Source organism: Macaca fascicularis, chromosome 1 (genome assembly GCF_037993035.2).
Source record: "Macaca fascicularis isolate 582-1 chromosome 1, T2T-MFA8v1.1".
Lineage (NCBI taxonomy): Eukaryota > Metazoa > Chordata > Mammalia > Primates > Cercopithecidae > Macaca > Macaca fascicularis.
Genome location: NC_088375.1, coordinates 110,565,189 through 110,589,228, shown reverse-complemented (window position 1 = coordinate 110,589,228; position 24,040 = coordinate 110,565,189). Strand labels below are relative to the sequence as shown.

The 24,040-nt window shown below is 40.6% G+C and overlaps 1 protein-coding gene across 5 annotated transcripts in view; it reads right to left on the bottom strand.

Annotated features, from left to right (window-relative positions):
- GOLPH3L (golgi phosphoprotein 3 like) overlaps window positions 1-24,040 on the bottom strand; it is a 49,932-nt gene that overhangs the window by 6,277 nt on the left and 19,615 nt on the right. For 3 of the 5 annotated variants that reach the window (XM_005541976.4, XM_065546417.1, XM_045364318.2), the window contains 2 exons: window positions 12,040-12,171; window positions 10,200-10,314 (listed from right to left, as the gene is read on the bottom strand). In XM_005541976.4, the coding sequence (XP_005542033.1) occupies window positions 10,200-10,314; window positions 12,040-12,171 (247 nt within the window). Of the gene's footprint in view, window positions 1-6,618; window positions 6,666-10,199; window positions 10,315-12,039; window positions 12,172-24,040 lie in introns of those variants that run through there. The other 2 variants (XM_073996400.1, XM_073996401.1) reach the window with 1 other exon arrangement.

Below are 24,040 nucleotides of genomic sequence, written 5' to 3'. Positions count from 1 at the left end.
TTATAACTGGCAACTATCTTTCAAAAATAAAAGCAAAGCAGGTGTGGTGGCATGCACCTGTAGTCCCAGCTACTCAGGAGGCTGAGGCAGGAGAATCACTTGAACCCAGGAGGTGGAGGTTGCAGTGAGCTGAGATCGCGCCACTGCACTCCAGACTGGGTGACAGAGTGAGACACTGTCTCAAGGAAAAAAAAAAAAAAAAAAAAAAAAAACCCAAAACCAAAACAAAAAAAAATGAAGGCAAAGAAAAATTTCTAAAAAGGAGAAAAAATAAATACATTCCTAGATTAAAAATATCTGAAAGAGTTCACTGCTAGCAGACCTGCCTTATAAGAAATCTTAATACTAAACTAAAGGAAAGTTGTTAAGGCTGAGAGCAGGACACACTAGACAGTAATTTGAATCCACATGAACAAACAGTAAAAGTAATTATGTAAGTAATAAAAAGGATGGTATAATTGAATACTTCATCTCAACTGATTTATAAAGCAATTGCACAAAACAATATTTATATAATTGTTATTGTTGAGTTATAATTTTTAACTTTTTAAACTTTTGCACAAGGTTATAACATATAGAAATGTAATAATAGCACAAAGAAAGAGGGTGGGAAAAAAGTTACACTGGAGTAAGCAAAATGACAACAGATGGTAATTTGAATCCGCCGGAAGAAATGAAGAAAACCAGAAATGGTAAATAAGGAGGTTAATATAACAAACTCTGTAAGTATATATTTGTGCTTTCTTCTCTTTAATAATTACAACAATGAATTGTTGAATTTGTAACACATATAGATGTAACACATGTAACAATATTGGCATGGTGGGCCCATGCCTGTAATCCCAGAACTTTGGGATGCCGAGGTAGGCAGATTGCTTGAGCTCAGCAGTTTAAGACCAGCCTGGGTAGCATGGTGAAACTTTGTCTAAAAAAAAAAAAGAAACAAAAACACCAAAGCCGAAAAAACCCAAAAAGAAAAGAAACATATAGCAATATTAACACAAAAAGAGGGAGAGGGAATAGAGTAATACAGAAGTAAATTTTCCTTGGAATTAAACTTGGTATAAATCTTTTTTTTTTGAGACAGAGTCTTGCTCTGTTGCCTAAGCTGGAGTGCAGTGGCGCGATCTCGGCTCACTGAAACCTCCGCCTCCCAGGTTCAAGCTATTCTCCTGCCTCAGCCCCCCGAGTAGCTGGGATTACAGGCACACGCCACCATGCCCAGCTAATTTTTTTGTATTTTTAGTAGAGATAGGGTTTCACCATGTTGGTCAGGCTGGTCTGGAACTCCTGACTTCGTGATCCGCTTGCCTCAGCCTCCCAAAGTGCTGGGATTACAGACGTAAGCCACCGGGCCCGGGCTTTTTTTTTTTTTTTGAGACAGAGTCTCGTACTGTCGCCTGGGCTAGAGTGCAATGGCATGATCTCGGCTCACTGCAACCTCTGCCTCCCGGGTTCAAGCGATTCTCCTGCCTCAGCCTCCTATGTTGGATTTACTGGAGAAAAACTTGAAAGCAACCTTTTTTTTTTTTTTTTTTTTGAGACAGGGTCTTGCTTTGTTGCCAGGCTGGAGTGGAGTGGTGTGATCTTGACTCACTGCAGCCACCACCTCCCCAGACCAAGTGATCCTCACGTCTCAGCCTCCTGAGTAGCTGGGACTATAGGTGTGTACCACCATGTTCAGCTAATTTTGTGTCTTGTAGAGACGAGGTCTCACTGTTGACCAGGCTAATCTCAAATTCCTGGACTCAAGTGATCTTCCCATCTGGGCCTCCCAAAGTACTGGGATTACAGGTGTGAGCCACCACACCCACTACAACTATCTTTTATTTTATTTTATTTTTTGAGACGGAGTTTCACTCTTGTTGCCCAGGTTGGAGTGCAGTGGCACAATCTTGGCCCACTGCAACCTCCCAGGTTCAAGTGATTCTCCTGCCTCAGCCTTCCAAGTAGCTGGTATTACAGGTGCCCGCCACCACGCCCAGCTAATTTTTGTATTTTTAGTACAGATGGGGTTTCACCATGTTGGCCAGGCTGGTCTTGAACTCCTGACCTCAAGTGATCCACCCGCCTTGGCCTTCCAAAGTGCTGGGATTACAGGTGTGAGCCACCGTGCCTGGCCACAACTGTCTTAAAGATGCTCAAAAAAAAAAGGATAAAGACAGGAGAACAATGTATAAACAAAATAATATCAATAAAGATATAGAGAAAGGGACCAAAAGGAAATTCTGCAGCTAAAACTTATAATAACTGAAATAAAAAAATATTTCTCCTGCCTCAGCCTCCTATGTTGGATTTACTCGGGGGGCCAGGTGTGGTGGCTCATGCCTGTAATCCCAGCACTTTGGGAGGCCAAGGTGGGTGGGGTCACTTGAGGTCAGGAGTTCAAGACCAGCGTGGCCAACATAGTGAAACCCTATCTCTACTAAAAATACAAAAATTAGCCAGTGTGGTGGTGGGAGCCTGTAATCCCTGCTACTCAGGAGGCTGAGGCAGGGAGAATTGCTTGAACCTAGGAGGCAGAGGTTGCAGTGAACCAAGATTGTGCCATTGCACTCCAGTCTGGGCAACAAAGCAAGACATTCTGTTTAAAAAAAAAAAAAAAAAAAACCCAAAAACAAACAAATTTGAAGAAGCAGAAGAAATAATCAGCAAGCAGTTCCTTGTTACGATACACCCCCCCAGATCAATAGGGCAATATTATAGCTACATTTGAGCCTTTTCCTTTTAAATTTGGGAAACGCCATGAGGTGCCTGTCTCAGGCCCGTTCCTAACCAGGGCATTTCCGGCTTAGGCCATTCCCTCACCCCTGTACAATGTCTGTCCCCCGCCACAGCCAGTAGTACTGCAGTAGATTTACGCTGCACAAAAGCTGTGAGCCTTCTGCCTGGGGAACTCCCGCAAAAGGTCCCAACAGGAGTCTGTGGACCCTTGCCAGCGAGGATGATAGAATTACTTCTAGGAAGGTCTAGTTTAAGTTTAAAAGGAGTACAAATACATACAAGAGTCATTGATTCAGATTACAATGGGGAAATTCAAATTGTTATATCTACTTCTGTTCCCTGGAAAGCAGAGCCAGGAGAGCATATAGCACAGCTCCTGATTGTGCCTTATGTGGGAATGGGGAAAAGTGAAATTAAATGAACAGGAGGATTTGGAAGCAAAAATAAACAAGGCAAAGCTGCCTATTGGATGAATCAAATTACTGATAAATGTCCTACCTGTGAAATAACTATTCAGGGAAAGAAACTTAAACGTTTGGTAAATAGAGGAGCAGACATTTCAATCATTTCTCTACAGCACTGGCTGTCTGTGGGGCCAATTAAACCTACTCAATTTAACATAGTTGGAGTTGGTAAAGCCCTTGACGTATATCAAAGTAGTTATACTTTGCATTGTGAAGGGCCCAATGTATAACCTGGGACTATTCAACCAATTATAACTTCTGTACCTATAAATTTATGGGGAAGAGATTTATTACAATGGGGAGCACAAGTTCTAATTCCTGAGCAATTACATAGCCCTCAAAGTCAACATATGATGCATGAAATGAGGCATGCCCCTGTTATGGGACTAGGAAAAAATTCGCAAAGTTTGAAGGAACCACTTCAAGGGGAAAGACAAAGTTCCTGCCAAGGTTTAGGATATCATTTTTGATGGCAGCCATTGTTAAGCCTCCAGAACCTGTGTCTTTAAAATGGTTAACAGAGGCCGGGCGCGGTGGCTCAAGCCTGTAATCCCAGCACTTTGGGAGGCCGAGACGGGTGGATCACGAGGTCAGGAGATCGAGACCATCCTGGATAACACGGTGAAACCCCGTCTCTACTAAGAAATACAAAAAACTAGCCGGGCGAGGTGGCGGGCGCCTGTAGTCCCAGCTACTCGGGAGGCTGAGGCCGGAGAATGGCGTGAACCCGGGAGGCGGAGCTTGTAGTGAGCTGAGATCCGGCCACTGCACTCCAGCCTGGGAGACACAGCGAGACTCCGTCTCAAAAAAAAAAAAAAAAAAAAAAAAAAAAATGGTTAACAGATAAGCCAATTTGGATAGAACAATGGCCGCTAAGTAAAGGGAAACTAGAGGCTTTAAAGGACTTCGTTAATAAACAATTAGGAAACGGACACATAGCTCCAACATGTTTCCCTTGGAATTCTCCAGTTTTGGTAATTAAGAAAAAATCAGATAAATGGAGAATGTTAACAGATCTTAGAGCCACCAATTCAGTTATGCAACCTATGAGGGCATTACAGCCAGGACTGCCTTCTCCTGCTCTAATTCCAAAAAATTGGCCTTTAATAGTCATAGATTTAAAAGACTGTTTCTTTACTATTCCCTTAGCTGAGCAAGACTGTGAATGGTTTGCATTTACAATTCCTGCGGTAAACAACCTGCAGCCTGCTAAGCATTTTCACTGGAAAGTGTTGCCACAAGGCATGTTAAACAGTCCAACAATTTGCCAGATGTATATAAGGCAAGCAATTGAACCTACTCATAAAAAATTTTCACAGTGTTACATTATTCATTATATGGATGATATACTTTGTGCTGCCCCCACTCGAGAAATATTACTCCAATGTTATGATTACTTGCAAAATTTGATTTCTCACACTGGTTTAATTATAGCTCCTGACAAAATTCAGACTACTACTCTTTACTCCTACTTGGGGACCTTAGTAAATGACACTACCACTGTGCCACAGGAAGTAGCCATACGTAGGGATCAATTGAAAACATTAAATGACTTTCAAAAATTACTAGGGGACATTAATTGGTTACAACCTGCTCTAGGCATCCTACCTATGCCATGAGTAATCTATTTTCTATCCTTAGAGGAGATTCTAGCCTCATTAGCCCTCGGCAATTAACAAAAGAAGTTGAGGCAGAGCTGCAGCAAATCGAAAAGCAAGTCCATAAAGCTCAAATAAATAGAATAGATCCAGAGAAGACTCTAGATTTGTTAATTTTTCCAACTCAGCATTCACCTACTGGTGTCATTGTCTAAGAGCAGAACTTAGTAGAATGGCTTTTTCTTCCACATACTAATTCACAGACTCGAACTCCTTATCGCTACTATGATAGAAAATGTGAGAACTCGGATTGTTAAATTACATGGATATGATCCTGGAAAAATTGTTGTCCCTCTCACAAAGGCACAAATACAGCAAGCTTTTATAAATAATCTTACTTGGCAAACCCATTTAGCTGACTTTGTGGGTATTCTCGATAATCCTTTTCCTAAAATGAAACTGTTTCAATTTTTGAAACTGACTAATTGGATTCCCCCTAGAATAACTAAATTTAAACCAATTGAAGGTGTTGAGAATGTTTTTACAGATGGGTCTGATAATGGTAAAGTTTCTTATTTTGGCTCTAAAGGTAAAGTTTTGCAGATGCCCTATACTTCAGCTCAAAAAGCAGAGCTTGTAGCTGTAATTGAGGTATTGACTGCTTTTAATATGCCTATTAATGTGATTTCTGATTCTTCATATGTGGTTCATTCCACACAGTTAATTGAAAATGCTCAGGTATAATTTCATACAGATGAACAACTGAGGACTTTATTTACCCAACTGCAAACAGCAGTTGGGAGTAGAATGCACCCTTTTTACATCACTCACATTAGGACTCATAAACCTCTTCCAGGACCTTTAACTGAAAGGAATCAAATGGCTGATTGCCCAGTTGCTAATGCAGTATCTAATGCCAAACACTTTCACAATTTAACCCATGTTAATGCTTCTGGTCTCAAATGCAGATATAGCATTACCTGGAAAGAAGCTAAAGTTATTATCCAGCAAGCCCAACTCGCCAAATGGTACATTCCTCATCTTTTACAGGAGGAGTTAATCCTCGAAGATTGGAACTTAATTCTCTTTGGCAAATGGATGTCACACATGTTCCCTCATTTGGGAGACTAGATTATGTGCACGTATGTGTGGACACCTTTTCTCACTTTGTCTGGGCTACATGCCAATCAGGAGAGTCTTCTGCCTGTGTTAAACATCACCTTTTGCAGTGTTTTGTGGTGATGGGCATTCCAGCTTCTATTAAAACAGATAATGTCCCAGGCTATACTAGCCAAGCTCTAGCTACATTTTTCTCCATATGGAATATTAAACACATTACTGATATCCCATATAATTCTCAAGGACAAGCCATAGTGGAAAGAATGAACCTCTCCCTGAAACAGCAGTTGCAAAAACAAAATGGGGGGGAAATAGGGATTACATGACACCCAATATACAACTGAATCTAGCATTATTAACTTCAAATTTTTCGAGACTGCCTAAAGGCCAGATGTTATCAGCAGCTGAACAGCATCTACAGAAACCAGCTGCAATGACAGAAGCAAAACAACTGGTTTGGTGGAGAGATCTGATAAGAAAAAGTTGGGAAATAGGTAAAACAATAACTTGGGGTAGAGGTTATGCTTGTGTTTCTCCAGGACCGAATCAACACTGATTTGGATGCCATCAAGACACCTAAAACCTTATCATGAGACAGATGCCGAGGAAGAGATTCCGGGAGGATCCCGAGGACCCCCCGGTTGCAGCCATGTTGAGACTGATGCTGAGGAGGACCCCAACTGTCACAAGCAACACCCGTCGAACACAGCCACCCACCTGGGGAGAGATCAAGAAGCTGTCACAGATGGCAGAAGAAAACCTGAGGAAAGCGGGACAACCAGTCACAATGAGTAATTTCACAATAGCTATGATAGCGGTTACCACCACTGCCATGAGTATTCCTTCAACAAGGGCTGGCACAGAGAACAATTATACTTATTGGGCATATTTATCAATCTTGGCTGGCAATAATGCCTGGATGTAATCACTCTATGACAGTTACACATGCTTTCTGATCTCAGTATTTGCCATAATAATTCTGCTCCTATAATTGAGGCATACCGCCCTCAAAAACCTATTTGTAAACAAAATTGAACCTGACCAGAAAAAAATGAACATACTTGTTTAGGAAGATTGCATTGTAGAACACGAAGAGGTGCTGCGCAACGATTCCTATGGAATCATTATTGATTGGTCCCCTAAGGGGATGTTTAGCTTGAATCGCACCTCTCAGTCTGCATGCCATGGCCACACTATGTTCAGCTGGTCTGAACAAAATGATCAGATGGTAGAAATGGTAAGAAGTACGGCAAGAGTTCCTATTATCTGGAAACGTGGCAATAGAGTGCCACCTCAACCTCAAATGATATGGCCCGCTGTAGGGGCTAAATGTAAGGATTTGTGGAAACTATTAATAGCACTTAATGAGATCAAAATTTGGGAAAGAATAAAAAAGCATCTAGAAGGACACTCTACAAACTTGTCTTTGGATATTGCAAAATTAAAAGAACAAATATTTAAGGCATCCCAGGCACACCTGACCTTAATGCCAGGAACTGGAGTGCATGAAGGAGCTGCAGATGGATTAACAGCTAGTAACCCATTAAAATGGATAAAAACACTTGGAAGTTCTGTGATTTCAATGATGATTGTGTTATTAATCTGTGTTGTTTGTCTTTGTATAGACTGAAGATGCGGATCCTGACCCCTGTGAGAAGTAGCTCACCTTGACAAAGCTGCCTTTGCTTTCATTGCTTTGCAAAACAAAGAAGGGGGACATGTTGGGAATAGGCCCCAAAAATCTGGCCATAAACTGGCCCCAAAACTGGCCATAAACAAAATCTCTGCAGCACTGTGACATGCTTGTGATGGCCTTGACACCCACACTGGAAAACTGTGGGTTTACCAGAATGAGGGCAAGGAACCCCTGGCCCACCCATGGCGGAAAACTGCTTAAAGTATTCTTAAACCACGAACAATAGCATGAGCGATCTGTGCCTTAAGGACATGTTCACGCTGCAGATAACTAGCCAGGGCCCATCCCTTTATTTAAGCCCATCCCTTTATTTCCCACTAGGAATACTTTTAGTAAACCTCATGACTGGCTTGCTGTCAATAAATATGTAGGTAAATCTCTGTTCAAGGCTCTCAGCTCTGAAGGCTGTGAGACCCCTAATTTCCCACTCCACACTCTATATTTCTGTGTATGTGTGTCTTTAATTCCTCTAGCGCCTCTGGGTTAGGGTCGCCATGACTGAGCTGTTCTTGGTAAGATTAATATCCAGAATATATACAAAGAACTTCTGGCCAGGCATGGTGGTTCACACCTGAAATCCCAGCACTTTGGGAGACCAAGATGGGTAGACTGTCTGAGCTTAGGAGTTCAGAGACCAACCTGGGCGACATAGCAAAACCCTGTCTCCACCAAAACTACAAAAAATTAGCCAGGTGTGATGGTGCATGCCCATAGTCCCAGTTACTCGGGAGGCTGAGGTGGGAGGACCCTTGAGCCCGGGAGGTAGAGATTGCAGTGAGCCGAGATCGCACCACTGCACTCCATCCTGGGTGACAGAGTGATACCCCATCTCATAAATAAATACAAAACAAACCCTCAACAACAAAACAATCAAACTTAAAAATGGAAAAAGTATTTTATATTTCTCCACAGAGGATATATAAATGGTCAGTAAGCACATAAAAATATGCTCAATATTTTTAGTCAATAGGAATGACATGAAAACTATTTTCATTTGAAAATAAAAATCAAAACCACAATGAGATAACATTTCAGACCTACTCGAATGCCTATAATTAAAAAAAGAAAAGAAAGAGAAGAACAAGTGGTTATCAGGATGTGGATAAATTGGAACCCTGGTGCACTACTGGTGGGAATATAAAATGGTGCAGTCTCTGTGGAAATGTCTGGTGATTTCTCAAAGGTTAAACTGCCATATGACCCAGCAATTCTATTCCTAGGTATATATCCAAAAGAATTAAAAGCAGGAACTTGAACAGATATTTGTATATCAATGTTAACAGCAGCATTGTTCATAATAGCCAAAAGGTGGAATCCATCAACAGATGAATAGTTAAACAAAAATGTTATATACATACAATGGAATATCACTCAACCATAAAAAGGAATGAAATTTTGATATATGCTGTGACATGAATGGACCTTGAAAACATTATGCTTAGTGAATAAGCTAGGCAAAGTAATGACAGATATTGTATAATTCTACTTATATGAGGTACCTAGAGTAAGCAAATTCATACAGACAAAAAGTAGAATAGAGGTTGCCAGGGACTAGGGGGAGAGAGAAAGAGGAAGTTATCATTTAATAGGTATAGAGTTTTAGGGGGTAATGATGAGGAAGCTTTCGGTATAGTATAGATAGAGGTGATGGTTACAAAATACTGCAAATATATTTAATTTCACAGAATTGTACACTTAAGCCATTAAGAATGGCTAAAATAATAATAAATGTTGGCTGGGTGTGGTGGCTCACGCCTATAATCCCAGCACTTTGGGAGGCCGAGGTGGGCAGATCTTGAAGTCAAGAGTTCAAGACCAGCCTGGCCAACATGGTGAAACCCTGTCTACTAAGAATACAAAAAGTAGCTGGGTGTGGTGGCACGTGCCTGTAATCCTAGCTACTTGGGAGGCTGAAGCAGGAGAATCACTTGAACCTGGAAGGCAGAGGTTGCAGTGAGCTGAGATCGCGTCACTGTACTCCAGCCTGGGAGACAGAGCAAGACTCCATCTCGGAAAATAAATAAATAAATAAATAAATAAATGTTATATTTTACCACAATAAAAATGTTACTCGATTTACCATATGACCCAGTTATCTACTCCTAGCTACACACCCACAATAAATGAAAACATGTTCAAATAAAAACTTGTCCATGCATGTTCACAGCAGTATTATTCACAACAGCCAAAATGTGGAAATAACCCAAATATTCATCAACTGATGACTGGATAAATAAATGTGGAATGGCCATGCAATAAAATATTATTTGGCAAATTAAAACTGGGAAATTCTAATAAGAATAATAGATTGCATCAATGCCAATATTCTCATTGTCCTCTCTATAAAGATGTTTTAAAAGTTTCTTGTGAAGAATACTGTTAAAGAGCTTTTGGGGCGGGGTGGCAGAAGATAAGGTGAAGCTTTGGAAAACTTTAGGTATCAATTAGCCATGCTTTTTCTGTCCCTCATTAGAATTAAATAGTGAACCACATCTATCTCATCCAGCATGATGAATTTCGGTACTTCTTTTACTAAATTTCAGGGTAGGATAAAGATAACGAAGTGTGAAATTCATATATTATTTTAAGTCATCTTACCAGTGAGTAGCTCTATCCATGTTTGGACAGTTTCTGTGGGTTCAGTTGCTTTGATGTGTTTGAGAGTTTCATCCAGTAAAACATCACCTGTTGGACTGTCTGACTTTAGCAGTACCTTTGAGAAAAGGAGAAAGAAGGAACCCTGATTCCTTCACTTCATTCAAGTTAAAATCTTTCAATATATCATATATATGTTACTGGTTAAGTGTTGCAAGAAATGTAAGGAAGCATAATATACTGTCCCTATCCTCAAGAAGTTTAAAATATAGTATGGAGTGATAATGTGAAGACAAAAATAACATTGGAAGTGGGCCCTAGTGACAAACTGAATATGAATGATAATGGAGAAAAGTTTCAATAACAACTCATTTTGAGTCTGGAAACCAACTTTTGAAACCATTAATAAAGGTAGGAAACATCTGGGCTCAGTTTTGAAACCATTAATAAAGGTAGGAAACATCTGTAGGAAACATGCCAGTAATCCTAGCACTTTGGGAGGTTGAGGCGGGTGGATCACCTGAGCTCAGGAGTTTGAGACCAGCCCAGGCAACATGGCAATATCTTGTCTCTATTAAAAAAATTAAAATTTAAATAAATAAAGGTAGGAAAGCCAGAAAAGGAAGTCAGTTTTGGGGAAAGGTTGATAATTTGATTTTCTTTGTTTTTTGTTAAGTTTAGTTTTAAATGATATGGGATAGCCAAGTTGAAATTTCTAGCCAATAGTTAAATATGTTTCTGGAGGTGGAAAAACAAAACCTGCCTAGAAATTTGAAAATTAATCTCATGAAGGTGACAGATGAAGCTATAAAGGTAAATGATATCTCTGAAAGGACAGAAAATCACTCAAGGGATACAAACTGAGACTTGGATGTTAAGGAATGGAGAAGTAAGGAAACAGTGTACAGTCAGAGAAGCAAGAGAAAAAGATAATAACAAAGGCCAAGAATGAAGAAAGTTTCAAAGTGATAACAATTGTCAAATGCCACATATAGGTGAAAAGAGAAAAATAAATCAAAGACTGAAAAGAAGCTGGTGATACCTAAGAATGTAGTTTAAGTTCAGTGCTTAGGATGATAAAGAAGTTGTGAGTGGAAAAATTCAGTAAGAAAATGGATACAGGAGTATGGTTGGAAAGGACTTGCAGTAAATGGAAGGAAAGAGAATAGTTATTGGAGAATAACCAGGGTTAATCAATGACTGATCTGACCCATATGAGTCCCTCCCCCTACATCATACTCTATTTCGTAATTTTTTTTTTTTGAGATGGAGTCTTGCACTGTCGTCCAGGATGGAGTGTGGTGGCCTGATCTTGGCTCACTGCAAGCTGCGCCTTCTAGGTTAACGCCATTCTCCTGCCTCAGCCTACCGAGTAGCTGGGACTACAGGCGCCTGCCACAATGCCCAGCTAATTTTTTTAAAAAATATTTTTTTGTAGAGACGGGGTTTCACTGTGTTAGCCAGGATGGTCTCGATCTCCTGACCTCGTGATCCACCTGCCTTGGCCTCCCAAAGTGCTGGGATTACAAGCATGAGCCACCGCGCCTGGTTATTTCATAATGTTATAGTTATAGATATAGGAGGAGTTTAATCAACAGCATCCTAAGTGTGATTTTTCTGCATAAAAAAGGAAGACAAAACCAGGAGCTTCCTATAACTCTTTGGACTATGGATACTTTGATTTCTCCCTCTTGCTACAGGATAATTAACCTGTTTAGCCAATGGAACTGTTGAGTCAGTGATATTTATTTTATCTTACTACTCAAATCTTTCTGTTCTTCCCAAATGTACTGTTGGTATTTGCCTTTCCATAAGCCATGGACGTTCACAGAGGATTCAGTACCTTTCTGTCTAGTAGTCGCTTCTTACGCATGGTCGGGGGTTCCAGATAGATTCGACCCCGCATGGCCAGCTCTATCAGGATGCCCCCTCGCAGGCCAGATGATATGCAGTCATTCCAGAAAGATGTGTAACCCTAGGAAAGGAGAAAAGAGAAGAGAAAGAATGTTCTGAGAGGAATACTGACTTCCAGCAGGCACCCTAAGAACAGGCCACTTTGTTGTGATTCGTTTCACATCATACTACATGAACTCAAAGCAAAGTACAGAGTAAGAGAAGATGATGTTTCTTTAATCCTCTTAAACACCCCCAAATAAGATTTTCTGTCTGATTTCAAGATCTTTAGTGAATTCCCATGGTTTGCTGCCAGTCAATAAATGACGTGCAATTTTTTTTTTTTTTTTGAGACAGGGTCTCGCTTTTTCCCACAGGTTGAAATGCAGTGGCATGATCATGGCTCATTGTAGCCTTGACCTCCTGGGCTCAAGCAATCCTTCCATCTCAGCCTCCCGAGTAGCTGGGACTACAGGTATGTGCCACCATGCCTGGCTATTTTAAAAAATATATTTTTTTGTAGAGACAAGGTCTTGCTATGTTGCCCATGCTGGTCTCCAACTCCTGGCCTCAAGCTATCCTCCCACCTTGGCCTCCCAAAGTGTTGGCATTACAGACATGAGTGACTGCACCTGGCTTGACATGCAAAATTTTAATTTTTGAGGAGAATTTTGGCTTTTCTTGAAATCTGTTTCCATGACACTAAATTTCAGAGTGGGGTAAAATAAGTCAGAAAAAAGTAAAAACCATTTGCGCTTTTAATCCTCCTAGATATGTATTAATTTGAAGTTTGGAGATGGAGACTTGCTCTGTCTCCTAGACTGGAGTGCAGTGGCATGATCTCAGTTCACTGCAACCTCCACCTCCTGGGTTCAAGTGATTCTCCTGCCTCAGCCTCCTGAGTAGCTGGGATTACAGGTGTCAGCTAATTTTTATATTTTTAGTAGAGATGGGGTTTCACTATGTTAGTCAGGCTGGTCTCAAACTCCTGACCTTGTCATCTGCCAGCCTCAGTCTCCTAAAGTGCTGGGAATACAGGAGTGAGCCACCGTGCCCGGCCAATTTGAAGTTATTTTTTTATTTTTATTTATTTTTATTTTATTTTATTTTTATTTTTATTTATTTATTTTTTTTTTTGAGATGGAGTCTTGCTCTGTAGCCTGGGCTGAAGTGCAGTGGCCAGATCTCAGCTCACTGCAAGCTCCGCCTCCCGGGTTTACGCCATTCTCCTGCCTCAGCCTCTGGAGTAGCTGGGACTACAGGCGCCCGCCACCTCGCCTGGCTAGTTTTTTGTATTTTTAGTAGAGACGGGGTTTCACCGTGTTAGCCAGGATGGTCTCGATCTCCTGACCTCGTGATCCGCCCGTCTCGGCCTCCCAAAGTGCTGGGATTACAGGCTTGAGCCACCGCGCCCGGCCTGAAGTTCTTTTAATGGAAGGTATAATAGAAACCCACTGTCATTAAGCGCCTTGGGTATGTTACTTAACCTTTCTGAAGTACATTGTCCTCATCTATAAAATGCAGACACTAATATATATTTCCACAAGATTGTTGTGAGGGTTACATGAGATGCAATATATAAGAAAGCATTTAGTATAGTGCCTGGCATATAGCAGGCACTTAAAATGTTAGTTCCCCTTCCCTTTGTATAGGGAATATACATATAAGAGAGCCACTGGTATTGTCTAACAGCAGTAAGTAACATCTAATTACTAATGTCGATTGAATACTTGTTATATACTAGATATGTGCTAATACTTATTATGTACTAGATTTGTGCTAAGCTTTTTACCTGCACTATCTGATTATATCTTCACAACAACCCTATAAAGGAAGTACTACTACTATCCACACGTTAAAGATGAGAAAACTAAGGTTTACAGAGGTTATGCAGCATAACAGAGGTCACAAAGCTAAATAAAGAAATTTTTAAGTGGTTGTTTTTTAGTGCTGTTTTACTGATAGATCACAGTTGTGCATATTCTGGGGTTACTTTTTTTTTTTTTAAGAGATGGGGTGGGGTCTTGCTCTGTTACCCAGGCTGAAGTGCAGTGGGGCCATTATAACTCATTGTAGACTTGAACACCTGGGCTCAAACAGTTGTCCTGCCTCAGCCTCCTAAGTAGCTCAGACTACAGACATGAGCCACTGCACCTAGCTAAAATAACTTTTTATTTAAAAAAATTTTAAATTCAATTTTCCTCTTTACTGGCTTGGAAGTTATGTACTTTTAGAAGTTATCCTTGAAATTTTAACATGCATGATATATTAATTTAAAATTAACATAAAACCTAAATTTTAAATATTAATATTTTAACCACTTTCTTATTGTCCAGTACTGTCTTTTTTTAGCCTCAGAAATTATATATCATCATCATCATCATTATTATTTTATACAGGTAGCACTTGTTTATATTTACACAGGTTCTTATGAATTTCTTTGCTCACCATTCCTTCTTGTATCTCAGACTTCCTTTCTGGTACCCTTTTCCTTCTTCCTAAAGTAGAATTTCCTTAAGTGAAAGTCTGTTGGACGCAGTTTCTATTTTGCTTATCTGAAATGTCTTTGTATTTCACCATCATCCTTGAAAGACAGTTTCTCTGGAGATAAAATTCCAGGTTGATCATTTTCTCTTATCACATTGAAGATAGTATGCCTTACTCTTCCAGCTTCTAATACAGCAGTGAGACATCTATCTTTCTTACTGATTGTGGTTTCTTTGTAGGTGGTGTATCTTTTCTTTGGTCCTTTAAGATCTTCTCTCTTGGTGTTTTGCAGTTTGACTACAACATGACTGTGCATGAATTTATTTATTCTGTTTGGTATATGTTGTGCTTCCTATAACCGTGGTTTCATTTCTTAGCTTCAAAAATTCTCAGCTCTTAGGTCTCTATTTTCTTTATTCTTTCCTTCTAGGACTTCAGTATTTCTTATTTTAATCCCCTGTCTTTTAACCTCTCTTTTGTATTTTCCATTTGCTTGTTCTCTGTATTGCTTTCTGGAGAGTTTTTGTTTGTTTGTTTGTTTTTGAGACGGAGTCTTGTTCTGTCGCCCAGGCTGGAGTGCAATGGCACAATCTCGGCTCACCGCAACCTCCATCTCCCGGGTTCAAGCAATTCTCCTGCCTCAGCCTTCCAAGTAGATGGGATTACAGGCACACAACACCACGCCCGGCTAATTTTTGTATTTTTGTGGAGACGGAGTTTTACCATGTTGGCCAGGCTGGTCTTGAACTCCTGACCTCAGGTGATCCGCCTGCCTCGGCCTCCCAAAGTGCTGGAATTACAAGCATGAGCTACCACGTCCAGCCTCTGGAGAGTTTTTAAAAAATATCTGGCTTCCTATTTACTAATTCAAAGTAACCCTGAGATTTTGATTTCAATAATTTTTCATTAGTAAAAGTTTTATTTAGTTATTTTTTACATTTGCCTGGTGATTTGTGATTTTTTGCTATTCATTTTGTGATTATTTTATTTCTTTAAAAATGTCATATTTTTAGTTTATTTTAATATGTGACTATATATGGAGTCTTTGAAATCTGACAATATCTGAGGACTTTGTCACTTCTTCCTTGTTTGTATGTTTGATGATCTTTAAGAGGTTCACAATTTAACATTTTGTGAATTTATGAGATTTTGGAGGCCTAAATTGAGGACCTCTTCCTCCAGAGGGAAAGATCTGCATTTGTTTCTGCCAAGAGCCAAGTACAGAGGGAATATGGGAGTGCTACACAACTGGGAGCACATTTAAGCCTAGTTTTCCCACTTTACCTCCACCATCAAGTTTATTCCTGACCAACCAACTCCTGAATCTCAAGACTGATTTGGTAGTTTACCCCAGGGTAATTTGATCCTCATGTTATCTTTATTGCTCACCTCTTGGATTTTAATTTTGGTGTTTGGGGGCCCCTTGAAGATTATTTCTACTTTCCAAGACTCAATAATACATTAAACATTAAGCTTATCAAGACTTAATATCTGACCACCATACTGCCAGGCCTAGAGGATCTCTAATTCTATTTTTCCTGCTATAGCCAGGACAATCTTTAACGTCAAGTATAATAATATAACTCCCTGCCCTCATGCTTAAAAATCTTTCAAACATCCTCTCAGCCTTAAGGATGGAATCCAAATGGCTTTGTATAGCATTTAAACTAAGTGGCTGGTGGGGCACAGTGGCTCCCACCTGTAATCCCAGCTACTCCAGAGGCTAATGCAGGAGGATTGCTTGAGGCCAAGAGTTGGCTGGCCTTTGGGAACATGGTGAGACCTTGTGAAAAAACAAAACAAAACAAAACAAAACAAATCAAAAGTGGTTATTCACTAGCCTTTTCTTTCTTTTTTTTTTTTTTGGACGGAGTCTTGCTCTGTCACCCAGGTTGGAGTGCAGTGGCACGATCTCAGCTCACTGTAAGCTCTGCCTCCTGGGTTCACGCCATTCTCCTGCCTCAGCCTCCCGAGTAGCTGGGACTACAGGCGCCCGCCACCACACCCGGCTAATTTTTTTTTGTATTTTTAGTAGAAATGGGGTTTCACCATGTTAGCCAGGATGGTCTCAATCTCCTGATCTTGTGATCCGCCCACCTCGGCCTCCCAAAGTGCTGGGATTACAGGCGTGAGCCACTGCATCCAGCCCACTAGTCTTTTCTTTGGTCTCTTTCCCCTCCTGGCCTTTGCACACACTGCTGTGTCAAGAAGAACCAATATTCTTCCTTCCACAACTCCTCCTTGTAGTTAAGGATTAAGTACAGGGGTCACATTTCCACATAACCTTCTCTAACATTGTTTACTTCCCCACTCCACCCTCTAGATTAGGTTCTGCACCTGGGTGTGCCCATACAAACTTCTCTCATAACATCTATTACATCATATTGCAATCAACTATTTCTCCTAACCAGACTACAAATTCCTTAAGGAGAGAATATCCCTTATGCCTCAAAAATATTTTTGAAAGCATAAATTTATGCTTAAAACTAAATGTTAACCTAGCAAAAGCTCAGATTGAGCCATAAAATATTCCTTAGACGTCTCTAAATTTCCTGAGGGCCTGATCTTTTACTCAAGGTTGGGATTAGTTCCCTCTCCTGCCTGCCTCATGGCTTCTCCAAGTCATATCTGTTTTTTTGGTTTTGTTCTTGTTTTGAGACAGGATATCGCTCTGTCACCCAGGCTGGGGTGCAGTGGCATGATCTCATCTCACTGCAACCTCCACCTCCCCAGTTCAAGCAATCCTCTCACCTCAGCCTCCCAAGTAGTTGGGACTACAGGCGCGTGCCACCACACCCAGCTAATTTTTGTATTTTTAGTAGAGATAGGGTTTTGCCAAGTTGCCCAGGCTGGTCTTGAACTCCTGGGCTCAAGTGATATGCCCACCTGGGCCTCCTGAAGTGCTAAAATTACAGGTGTGAGCCACTGCACCTGGCCCCAACTCATATTTGTGACTCCTCTTTAAGGAAGGGGTAGGCTTTTTTTTTTTTAGGTTAACACTTTTTTTTTTTAATAGTTTAGCTACCTAATTAAAGTTAAACTATAACTTACTTCAGAACACATAATTATGTAGGCATAATTTATTCTGGTAATAAATCTTAACAGGTGTGTAAACATTTTAGCCAATATTAAAGCAACTGGAAGAAAGTTTTCCTTTATTGTCTCATTTCCTCCTGACCATATAACTTCTGTTTCAGTGACAGTGACATCAGATTGTCAACAAAACTATAGTGGCCAGGCGCGGTGGCTCAAGCCTGTAATCCCAGCACTTTGGGAGGCCGAGACGGGCAGATCACGAGGTCAGGAGATCGAGACCATCCTGGCTAACACGGTGAAACACCGTCTCTACTAAAAAATACAAAAAACTAGCCGGGCGAGGTGGCGGGCCCCTGTAGTCCCAGTTACTCGGGAGGCTGAGGCAGGAGAATGGCATAAACCCGGGAGGTGGAGCTTGCAGTGAGCTGAGATCCGGCCACTGCGCTCCAGCCTGGACGACAGAGCGAGACTCCGTCTCAAAAAAAAAAAAAACAAAAAACAAAAAACAAAAAAAACTATAAATGAGAAGCAGTATAAAGAAATGATGAAGATCAGGATAAAGAAACTACATTTTTGAATGTCACACTTTCCTATTGTAGCATCTCAAAACATATAAAATTTTCCAAATGAGTTTTTAACTTATTAAGAATATGCAATAATAGATAAAAGTATAAAAACATATATGTAGAGTTTTAATAAAATAATTATAAAACAAATACCTGTACAACTACAAGAAAGAGACTGGATTTAGAAAAAGAAAATAACTGAGAAAAGAGAGAACATGATAGTAAATGTCCTCCTGTACTGTGGGTACAGATGACCAATAAAGACTATAATATTGTCATCTATAGTAATATCTCAGAACAGATTGAAACAAATTTAGGTGCAGAATAGCCTGGAGGTAAGGGAAAATACAATTATTTACAGTTAAAGGTCATTTTCCTCTTAGTGTATCTATCTTAGTGAATTCTCCAGCCATTTATAAAAAGGAGTCTATATTAAAGGGCCAATGCTTTGGTATGTCTGAGCAGGAAGACCTAGCACGTACATACTAAAATTCACCATTTGATCATTAAATCTCATTACCAAAGGCTATCTAAATAAAATTTTAGGACCTACCCAACACAGATGGAACTGCACATTGTCTCATGACTAAAGGAGAATCTTAGAGGATTTGCAGAATAAGATCTTCACATAGTGGACTTTAATATACATCTGTAGGCCGGGCATGGTGGCTCAAGCCTGTAATCCCTGCACTTTGGGAGGCCAAGGCAGGTGGATCACCTGAGGTCAGGAGTTGGAGACCAGCCTGGCCAACATGATGAAACCCCGTCCCTACTAAAAATATAAAAACTAGCTGGAAGTGGTGGCATGCGCCTGTAATCCCAGCTACTCAGGAGGCTGAGGCAGGAAAATCGCTTGAATCTGGGAGGTGGAGGTTGCAGTTAGCAGACATCACACCACTGCACTCCAGCCTGGGCAACAAGAGCAAAACTCTGTCTCAAAAAAACCAACCAACCAACCAACCAACCAACCAACCAAATAAACAAACAAAAAACTGTAGGCTGGGCACGGTCGCTCACGCCTGTAATCCCCGCATTTTGGGAGGCTGACGTGGGTGGATAATCTGAGGTCAGCAGTTCAAGACCAGCCTGGCCAACATGGTGAAATCCCGTTTCTACTAAAAATATAAAAATTGGCCAGGCATAGTGATGGATGCCTGTAATCCCAGCTACTCATGAGGCTGAGGCAGGAGAATCACTTGAACCCCAGAGGCGGAGGTTGCAGTGAGCTGAGATCACACCATTGCACTCCAGCCTGGGCGACAAGATTGAAACTCCATATCTTAAAAAAAAAAAAAAAAAAAAAATTGTAAAAAGAAAGACAAATCCCATTATAGAAATGTATACTTTAGAAAGTGAAAGTGTTCTAGAATCTTAACACCATTAACAGTTTAATGGGTACTTTTCTAGATTTTCATATGCATATTCTATGTTTACACTTATTAATATTATTTATAGAAATAGCATTACACTGAGTGGTAACTTTTTTCATTAACCCATTATTTTGGATATCATTCCACATCAGTAAATATACTTCTTCATCCCTTGTAATGGCTGCATAGTATTGCATTTTAGATGCACTATAATTTTATCTATTCAAGTCCCTACTGATGTGCATTTAGGTTGCTTACAGTATTTTGCTATTATTAAAAAATGCTGGCTGGCTGTGGTGGCTCAAGCCTGTAATCCCAGCACTTTGGGAGGCCACGGTGGGTGGATCACCTGAGGTCAGGAGTTTGAGACCAGCCTGGCCAACATGGTGAAACCCAGTCTCTACCAAAAATACAAAAAAATTAGCTGGGCATGGTGGTGCGTGCCTATAATCCCAGCTACTCGGGAGGGTGAGGCAGGATAATCCCATGAATCCAGGAGGCAGAGGCTGCAGTGAGGTGAGTTAGTGCCACTGCACTCCAGCCTGGGTGGCAGAGTAAGACTCCATCTCAAAAAAAAAAAAAAAAGTAAAGAAGTATTCATTTGTGTGTTTATGTCTGTTGAATATTTAGAAGAAAATTCTAGGTCGAATATTACACATATTTAAACTTTAAACATTGCACAATGGGAATTCAATAAATTCAGACAGTCAACACTTCATGCTGCATTTCCACTGAGTCAAGTATTCAAAGTGCCCTTCCTTATTCAAACTTCCTTGAAGACACACCTTTCAGAACAACTCTGAGGGTTAAAGATCTTAAAAGTTGCCTGCTTGGCAAAAAAAGAGGAAAGAAAACAAAACAACTTAAAGCATCCTTAAAAACTATGCTCATAAGGAGTTTTTAAAATAACATTAGAAAATACTTGTGATAAAGTTAAATGAAAAATAGCCAAATATATAATTGAGTATCCAGGATTATTACAATGATATAAAATAATGTCTACATTAAAACATGGCTTTTAAACCTTTCCAAATTATCTACAGTGAGAAAATATCACTTTTTTAAGAAAAATTTTCAGAAAAAAAGAACCTCTCCATCTCCCCAAGTCTGAAGATTTAACATTAAAATTGCTTCACCTTCCATGAGAGAAGGAATGTTATCATGTCGCTTTGAACCCTTTTTCATCTGCCCAATTCCAAAGTCCAACGAAAGTATAATGATCTTCAGGGGTTATCAAAAATTCTACAAGCAAAACTAATTTTATTATTTTTTTCCTCCTAAAAAATTATTCTAAGAAAAGTTAGTGTACTGTTTGTCCTTGAATCACTCTAGTAAAAAGTGGTATTCAGGATTTGATGTAAATTCCTCTTTTAAAAATTAATGTGATTCATCGAAACTCCAATTCCTATTTCTACATCTCCACACAGCTCATAAAGACATTTTATGTATGTATGCATGTATGTATGTATTTGAGACGGAGTCTCAATCTATCGCCCAGGCTGCAGTACAGTGGTGCAATCACGGCTCACTGCAACCTCTGCCTCCTGGGTTCGAGCGATTCTCCTGCCTCAACCTCCCGAGTAGCTGGGATTACAGGGGCCTGCCACCACGTCTGGCAAATTTTTGTATTTTTAGTAGAGATGGGGTTTCATCATGTTGGCCAGGCTGGTCTTGAACTCCTGACCTCAGGTGATCCATCCACCTCAGCCTCCCAAAGTGCTGGGATTACAGACGTGAGCCACTGTGCCTGGCCAAGACATTTTATAAAATAGATCAAGCATTAGAAGCCCACTCTGTTTCATCCTATTGGAGAATGAAGAATTGTGACCTGACATTGTTCTGGTTTAATAGATAATTTCAGCCTGATCGTGAGGAATGGATTATAAATACAGGCAAATGGACAGGATTTCTCAATGAATGAAATGAAGATTATATCCTTTCATGTTCATTTTAAAAGACAGGTAGAAAGATGCAAAGTCAGTTACAATGATCAGTTTATTAATTTTTGCAGGGCTTCTATTTTATTTTTTTTCTTATCAAAAGTTTAGCAAATAAAAACAACATGCTAATGCATTGTCAGTGAAAGGGAAATGCAAAATAAAGGAAAGCAGCTGGTCATCTCTGAATTCCTATATAAGCTTTAAATCTCATTCTGGTCAGTAAAAATACCATTAATTGTTTTACCCTAAAAATTTTTATTTTGTTTTCTTTTTTTTTTTTTTTGAGACATAGTCTCCCTCTGTCACCCAGGCTGGAGTGACCTGGCCGGAAAAAGGAATTTTAATTGCTACACATTGTCCAAAGAAAACAGAAGAAAGGCCGGGCGCAGTGGCTCACACCTGTAATCCCAGCACTTTGGGAGGCCGAGGCAGGCGGATCAAGATGTTAGGAGTTCGAGACCAGTCTGGCCAACATAGGAAACCCTGTCTCTACTAAAAATACAAAAAATTAGCTGGGCGTGGTGGCAGGTGCCTGTAATTCCAGCTACTTGGGAGGCTGAGGCAGGAGAATCGTGTGAACCAGGAGGCGGAGGCTGCAGTGAGCCGAGATCTCACCATTGCACTCCAGCCCGGGTGACAGTGCAAGACTCCATCTCAAAAAAACAAAACAAAAAACAAAATAAAACAGAAGAAAAGAGAAAGTTGAGAAGGGGGAGGAAAAATTTGAAAGCAGGCCAGGCTCGGTGGCTCATGCCAGTAATCCTAGCACTTTAGGAGGCCAAGGTGGGAGGACTGCCTGAGCTCAGGAGTTCAGGACCAGCCTGGGCAACACAGTGAAACCCCGTCTCTACTAAAAATACAAAAAGGCCGGGCGCGGTGGCTCAAGCCTGTAATCCCAGCACTTTGGGAGGCCGAGGCGGGTGGATCACGAGGTCAGGAGATCGAGACTATCCTGGCTAACATGGTGAAACCCCGTCTCTACTAAAAATACAAAAAACTAGCCGGGCGTGGTGGCGGGCGCCTGTAGTCTCAGCTACTTGGGAGGCTGAGGCGGGAGAATGGCGTGAACCCGGGAGGCGGAGCTTGCAGTGAGCCGAGATCACGCCACTGCACTCCAGCCTGGGAGACACAGCGAGACTCCGTCTCAAAAAAAAACAAAAAAAACAAAAAAAACAAAAAAAACCGGTCGGGTGCGCCTGTGGTCCCAACCACTTGGGAGGCTGAGGCAGGAGAATTGCTTGAACCTGGGAGGTGGAGGTTGCAGTGAGCCAAGATCGTACCACTGTACTCCAACCTAGGTGACAAAGTGAGACTCCCATCTCCAAAAAAAAAAAAAAGAAAAAAAATTGAAAACATGTCCAGGCTGTAAGTCTATCTCCCCACAACTCAATGTTGTTTTTTTAAACAATAAAATATTTATCAATTTATTCATCTACTTATATTTAGTTTGACTCTGAATGACTTATGGAAATTTCAGAAATTAAAATCCATCCCCCAAAGACATTTTTCCTTATATAAGGATTCTCAAAGCAATATATCTATAAATGGTAGTCCAAATATTTCCAAGCATATTTTGATCAGTTATAGTATCACTACAATAAGTATTTAGCCATCTTAAGGGACAACTTCAAAAGAGGCAGTACTCTTTTGAATATAGAAGTTTTCATATGTTTGTTAAAAGAGTTTCTGCACAGCAAAATAAACTATCATTAGAGTGAACAGGTAACCCACAAAGTGGGAGAATTTTTTTTTTTTTTTTGAGATGGAGTCTTTCTCTGTCACCCAGGCTGGGGTGCAGTGGCGTGATCTCAGCTCATTGCAATCTCCACCTCCTGGGTTCAAGCGATTCTCCTGCCTCAGCCTCCTGAGTAGCTGGGATTATAGGCGTATGTCGTTACGCCTAGCTAATTCTTTTTTTTCTTTTTTTTTTTTCTATTTTGAGTAGAGACAGGGTTTCACCATGTTGGCCAGGGTAGTTTCAAACTTCTGACCTCAGGTGATCTGCCTGCCTTGGCCTCCCAAAGTGCTGGTATTACAGGCGTAAGCCTCTGCACCCGGCCTTTTTCTTTTTTCTTTTTTTTTTTTTTTTTTTAAAGACAAGAGGTCTTGGCCTGGTATGGTGGCTCCTACCTATAATCCCAGCACTTTGCTAAGCTGAGGCAGGAGGATGGATAGCTGAGGCAGGAGGATCACTTGAGCCCAAAGTTCGTAACCAGCCTAGGCAACATACTGAGACCCCATCTATATAAAAAAATTAATAAATTAGCCAGGCGCGGTGGTGCATGCTTGTAGTCCCACTTAGGAGGCTGAGGTGCCCAGGAGGTCAAGGTGGCAGTGAGCCGTGATCATGCCACTGCACTCCAGCCTGGGCAAGAGAGTGAGACCCTGTCTCAAAAGAAAAAAAGAGAGAAACAGGGTTTCACTCTGTCATACAGGCTGGAGTACAGTGGCACAATCATGACTCACTGCAGCCTCAAACTCCCCCTTGTGGTTAGGACTACAGGTGTGCACCACCACATCTGGCTAATTTAAAAAATTTTGTAGTGATAGAG